Source organism: Vollenhovia emeryi, unplaced genomic scaffold, assembly GCF_000949405.1.
Source record: "Vollenhovia emeryi isolate VEMERY1.0 unplaced genomic scaffold, V.emery_V1.0 DF941125.1, whole genome shotgun sequence".
Lineage (NCBI taxonomy): Eukaryota > Metazoa > Arthropoda > Insecta > Hymenoptera > Formicidae > Vollenhovia > Vollenhovia emeryi.
The window spans coordinates 1-6014 of NW_011965241.1; the positions used below are offsets into that span (position 1 = coordinate 1).

General features: G+C 30.3%; 1 protein-coding gene across 1 annotated transcript; it reads right to left on the reverse strand.

Annotated features, from left to right (window-relative positions):
- Positions 1-6: 6 nt before the first annotated feature.
- On the reverse strand, positions 7-5885 carry LOC105571147 (fatty acid synthase-like). Its single transcript, XM_012028622.1, has 9 exons — positions 5558-5885; positions 5297-5493; positions 4140-4390; positions 3787-4018; positions 2957-3375; positions 1329-1622; positions 1033-1237; positions 772-932; positions 7-330 (listed from the first exon to the last, which is right to left on the reverse strand). Exons 2-9 carry the CDS (start codon positions 5466-5468, stop codon positions 7-9), a joined length of 2058 nt encoding a protein of 685 aa, XP_011884012.1. The 5' UTR covers positions 5469-5493; positions 5558-5885.
- Positions 5886-6014: the final 129 nt, after the last annotated feature.

The following is a 6014-nucleotide window of genomic DNA, read 5'->3' on the forward strand; positions in this document are numbered from 1 at the left end:
ATTCAATTATACCTGTAGTTTGTTCATAAATTCTCGTATGGATTTTGAGGGCCCACTCACAATGTTACTATTCTCGCTATTACGACATATTATTTCAATATCTACTGGACATATGCTTTCGAGACACTCGTAATTGAGATTGATAATTGCCGTAGAACTGCGAATGATTGTTTCTTCGATACACGACAAACCAATAAAATATGCTGCTAAAATAGCTTGTTCAATAGTAAGACATCCATCCGCGTACGCACAACCAAGTTCACCAGCAGAGTGACTAATCATATAATCCGGAATAATTCCTAATAATGTTAAAAGTTCTACTATACCAATCTGTAAAATTATACAAATAATTATATATATTATATACATATATGTGTATATAATAGCTGTAGTCATTTATCAAAATTTATTTCTAAGAAGCCAATAAAGTGTCATGAGATAAATATAGTTACAAGGAAGAAAATACAAGGAAAGGGTAGGAAGTATCCCATTCCGATTTGCCTGAACTCTTAATATGTTGTTTTACAGCTCAAAATAAAAGCCGCGTATTTGTTTATACATGCACATACGCACTTCTAGGGGGTAAAACACCCGTTTGAAGAAAATTGGTTTTTCTATTTCGGTACGAATATCTTCAGAAACTACTTCCGATCCTTTTCTGGTAAATGGGATGAAATGTCAGAAAGAATATTCATTATATGAATATTCATGATGTTTCTTACTTTATCACTGAACACTATTTTATAATTTCAAAGTACAATATAATTTTACCTGAATAGCAACAATCCCAACAAATGCGTTTAATGCGTCTTTGCACACTTTTTCGTCTGTTGTTGTCAAAATATTCGTGACGCTTATACCATATGGTTTTAAAGCAACATCGCACATTTTTATAGTATTTGCAAAGACATGCAATTTTAATAAGTTTTGACCTGAGTTTGATTAAAAAATTATATCGTCTATTATTTAAATACCACTGTAAAGGACAGAATATTAAACATATTCTTAACTAAATATATTAAAAATATATACCCATTCCTGGCCATTGCGAGCCTAAAGCAGAAAATATAAACCAAACAGGTCTCTTCACATTTTCAAAATTTTGAATTTCCTTTATTGAATCTTGTCGCAAAGTATTTAATATGGTAAATCCTCTCCACGAGTGACCGTCTATATTATCCGCATGAATATCATGCAGTAACCGGATATATTCTATATTTTTCGGATGATTAGCAGCCTATAGTCAAAAATATTTTAAAACAAAATGTATTATATAATGTTAAATTACTCAAAATGACATTAAAATTACTTTTCAAATGTTTACTAACATCGTTTAAGAACAAGTTTACTGCGTCTTCAGTGCATCCAGATAATATTACAAGTCTTGGCAGGTCATCATTAGGCGCATTATTGTCAACTTTTTGTTTGGGGTTCCACTTTACTAACATGTGAGCATTAGCTCCCCCGAAACCGAAAGAATTAATACCTATGTAACCATTTTTAAGTGGCATTGGACTTGTAACGACACAGATAGCTCCATTTTTTATGCTGTCTATATCATCTCGTGGTGATGTATAATTGATATGTGGTGGAACAATACCGGTTTCAAATGCAATTATTACCTTTAAAAACAATTAAATACAATTAATGAAATACAATTAATAAATTAATTATAAGTTAATTTATTATATTATTATTTATTTTGTATTTAAATACGATTAATTATTACTAAGACTATTATTATTTTAAGGCGGTATTCAAAATCAGATCTTATATTTAAGATCGTTTTAATATCACCTTTAGATACTCTAATAAAATGTTCCATACAGCATCTTTAAATAAATTCCAGACAGTCTTGAGCTCTCTATAAGATGTAACTATGTATACCGACCTTACTGTAATGGCTAAAGATAAAATTAAGTTTAATAGGCAAGTTTAAAGTATTTTCGACAAAGTAATTCCTTCATATTATTTTATATGGAAACCAAACTATATTTGTCAATATTATATGAGCCTAATACAATCATATGAATACATACTTAATTCATATATTGATACAATATACAATATACAATAAACATAATACAAAATAAAATATATAAAAAATGATATCAATAACAGAATTTATTATTGAATTACGATTAATCAAAATATTGAATTATATGTCAAATAAAATAAATTCTATGTATTTGAAAAGGACTTAAAATTGGTGTTATACAAATGAATTTTTCTCGAATAGCTTATGCTATTGGGACAACATAAATGTATGTTTAGAATTTTCTTCAGGATGAGAATTTTATCAATTTTGTTATTACATAAACAACTATTTTTGTGTCAATACTTTAATTCTTTGATAAAATATTTTACTTGTTCCTAATTTTGAAAAATAATTATTAAAATTGTATTTGATTTTCTTTAAAATAATTTTTATTTTTATTTCGGTGCAATAATAATAAAAATACATTTCAAAATAATTTAAATAATTATTTATTCCCTTATTTATTAAAGATCAGGTAAAATTTGACATATACAGGGTGTCTGATGCAAAAGTAGCCAACTTGAAAATAGTGGTAGATTGGGTTAAACTAAGGAGAAATATCACGTGCCGCGGTACAAAAGTAACAATAGTCTGTCGAGTCCGGCCTTCAGCTCCTCCGTGCACTTATTGGCTCAGACGTTTTTTTTAATTACGCGATAATAATTACGGATTTTGTAAAATGGTATATAACTTTTTTCTCAGCTTGACCCAATCTACTATAATCTTTGGAGTCGTCCAAATCGAATCCGACACCCTGTATATGTAGATACACCCTATATCTCACTACCTGTATCGCAAATGTATGCACCTAGTGTGAGACACTGCCGTGTCTCTTGATCTCTCAATTTGTGTATATGCAAATGTAAAATTAAGTTAAGTTTGAAACATGATAAATAAACGCGTAAACCACTTTTTTACCTTAGCAAGTTGAGTTAAACCACTTGCAGCTTCAGCATGACCAAGATTGGATTTTACGGAGCCAATCATTAAAGGAGTTTCTCTATTCTTACAAAAAACGTTATGAAGAGCATTGACTTCCTGAGGATCGCCGACTTTGGTAGCAGTACCATGTGCTTCAATGTAATCCACGCAAGATGTCGGTATTCCGCACTCATCATAAAATTCGGATAGCAAAGCAGTTTGAATATGGGTCGATGGGTATGTTACTCCTTCTTCTTTATAACCATCGGAGTTTGTTTTAATATGGGGAATTATAACGTAAATCCTTTTCGCATTCTTTGCTTTTTGAAGATATATCACTGACACCGTTTCGCTACGTACATAACCGTTTGCAGCTTTATCGAAAGGTCTGCACTCACTATTGAGTGACAAAACACCTGAAAAACACAAATGTAAAAGTAAAACAAGGTTATACATTTTTGGCAAATTCTAATTAGAGAAATTTATTGCGAGAAATATTACCTCAGTCAGGGTTTGAACCTGGACCTCCCTGCACTCTAAGCGAGCGTCTTACCAATTCGACCACTGACATGCCTCAGTGTGTAGGGAGGTCCAGGTTCAAACTCTGGCTGAGGTAATATATTTCTCGCAATAAATTTCTATAATTAAAATTTGCTAGTTGTATCGTTTATGAATTTTCCTATATAGTTAATTATTTACTAGCATTACAAATGTTTTTACTAAAATTACTTAGTCTGTTAAATTTTATTTATTATTTTAAACGAGACAGATGTAATCATTTCATTTTTATACTTAATGTATTATAAGGTTAATTTCAGGTAAAGTACCAAGACGAGAGAATTGCATATGTATAAGTGAATTAATATTTAGTTGTGCAGCTCCAATTATCGCGTCTTCACATTGGCCCGACATGATATTACGGTAACCAACGTTTAGGGCATAAAGACTAGAGCTGCAGGCTGTATCGACTACTTGTGATGGTCCTGTCAGGTCAAAATGGTGCGAAATCATGTTTGCCAGTGAAGATTTTGAACATCCAGTAATATTCAGACCATTTAGCTAATTACAGAAAATTAACAATTTTACACGTTTTCGGACTTGAGTGATACAAACATATAAATTTCTATATATTAATTTATAATAATTTATTCCTGGTATACTTATCAATAACTTTTTTTACCTTAAGATCCGTATACATCAAGTTAACTTGCGTTTCACAGAAGGAGTTCCCTATGATCACGGCGGTATTTTTTCCTCGCAATTGCTTTGGATTGATCCCCGCATCAATAATTGCTTCATAAGAATGTTCCAATAATGCTCTTATTTCAGGTGCAAGTGTTTGCGCTTGCTCAAAAGAAAAGTCGAAGAAATCCGCGTCAAACTTTTTAACGTTATTAATTACTCCCATACGGCTTGGTAGATCCGGTTTTTCTAACAAAGTGTACAATTTCACGCAAAAATGCTCACACCTTCTTATATGAAATTTTAATTTAAAATACATTTCCTTATCGTATAAATTATATTATAATAATTATTGCAGAAGCGACAGTCAGAATTGGATGTTAATTACTTTAAATATACGTTCCCAGAAAACAATATGTTATCAAAATGATTTCTAAAAGATATCGCATTTCTCAACCTAATAACTTAGAGAGGTTTCTAAAAGATCACATAAAGATTTAACAATTTGACTGTGAAAAAAATTAGCAGAAATTTTTTTATATTAATTAAATTATATGTGGATCTGTTCTTTACAATTAATAAACCTTTTGCACTATTAATTTTTTTCTGTCTCCCTTTGATATTGCAAAAGAAAGACAGAAGAGCAATAGGTATAGCTAAATATTAGACTCTAACATTTTTCTTTCTAAAATAAAATTGTTTTTGTATTAATTATTTTGTATGAATAACGTGGTTCAATATCCATTTCGTTTATTAAGACTTCACGTATATGCTGATATTCATGTCCGTGATCATAAACTTCTGCCATTTTATGAACCGAATGACTATGTAAATACAAATAACCGGAAAAGTATCTATAAAATATTTTCTTACAATGCTCCTCTTTGCCGAAATATTTGTATGTAAAGTTAAAATTTCTGAAATATTGTACTTCAGTAACTTTTATATCACTATTTTTAATAAATTGTAATAATTACCTTAGATATAACCAAAAGTAATTTATTAACGATTAAAAATATATTAATTGCATTAAAAATTATATTGTAATTGTAATTCATAATTGTTAATTAGATTATATTTTTGTCCAATTCTGACATATCTTTTATTCGTCAACCAGGCATAGTTGCAGAACTGTAGTGCATACAAATTATTCACCTGTCAACCATCGCCCATGATCTGCTCTAACAAGTTCAAGTTTATTAAATAAATTTTCTCGTAACTGATTCATATTATCTGAATCTGGAAATCTACCAGCTATACCAGAAATAACAATTTCCTCGCCGGAGTCAATACCGTCCCACGATTTATATGATTCTTTATCATCCATGGTTTCGATTATTTTCTCGGATAATCTAGAGAATACTGTTGTATAAGTATTTTATATACCTACTTTTTTACTTCTACTGTTAACTGTACCTGATCTTGATATTGGTAGTATCACTGTAATATCGTGCGAGTTCGGCTAAGAAAAATAATTCTGCTACTTAAGTGAAATACCACTCTGCACGAAGACACCACCTCAAATAACCATTGCAATGCAACGCTTACTATTTATAGATTATTGTTACCTCATTATGATGTGTTGTTAAGCTTCTGATGTTTTTTAAGTATGTAATTCAAATTTATTTAATGAATTCCGTTATTAGAGGATGTACGTCAAATTTTCCCGGATGCCGCCTTGTAACCTTTCCTTCATTAACTTTCCTATGTAACGGAACAATATGTCGTATTATGCTAATTTAATTAAAATACTACGATGTTTCTTGAAAGTATTCAAATTAGAAATTTGCATATTCTTATTTCGCTCTTAAAGCTTCCTCTATGAGGAAGCCATGTGCAAATTTCTAATTTGCACACTTTACTTTACTTTACT

What these genes read in the sequence shown, in the direction of transcription:
- LOC105571147 (XM_012028622.1), bottom strand. Translation starts at nt 5,468, where the DNA reads ATGGATGATAAAGAATCATATAAATCGTGGGACGGTATTGACTCCGGC. An exon ending in TGATGTATACGGATCTTAAG is followed by an intron (nt 4,019 to 4,139) that starts GTAAAAAAAGTT and finishes TTCTGTAATTAG; the next exon opens with CTAAATGGTCTGAATATTAC. An exon ending in TTGGGATTGTTGCTATTCAG is followed by an intron (nt 331 to 771) that starts GTAAAATTATAT and finishes ATAATTTTACAG; the next exon opens with ATTGGTATAGTAGAACTTTT.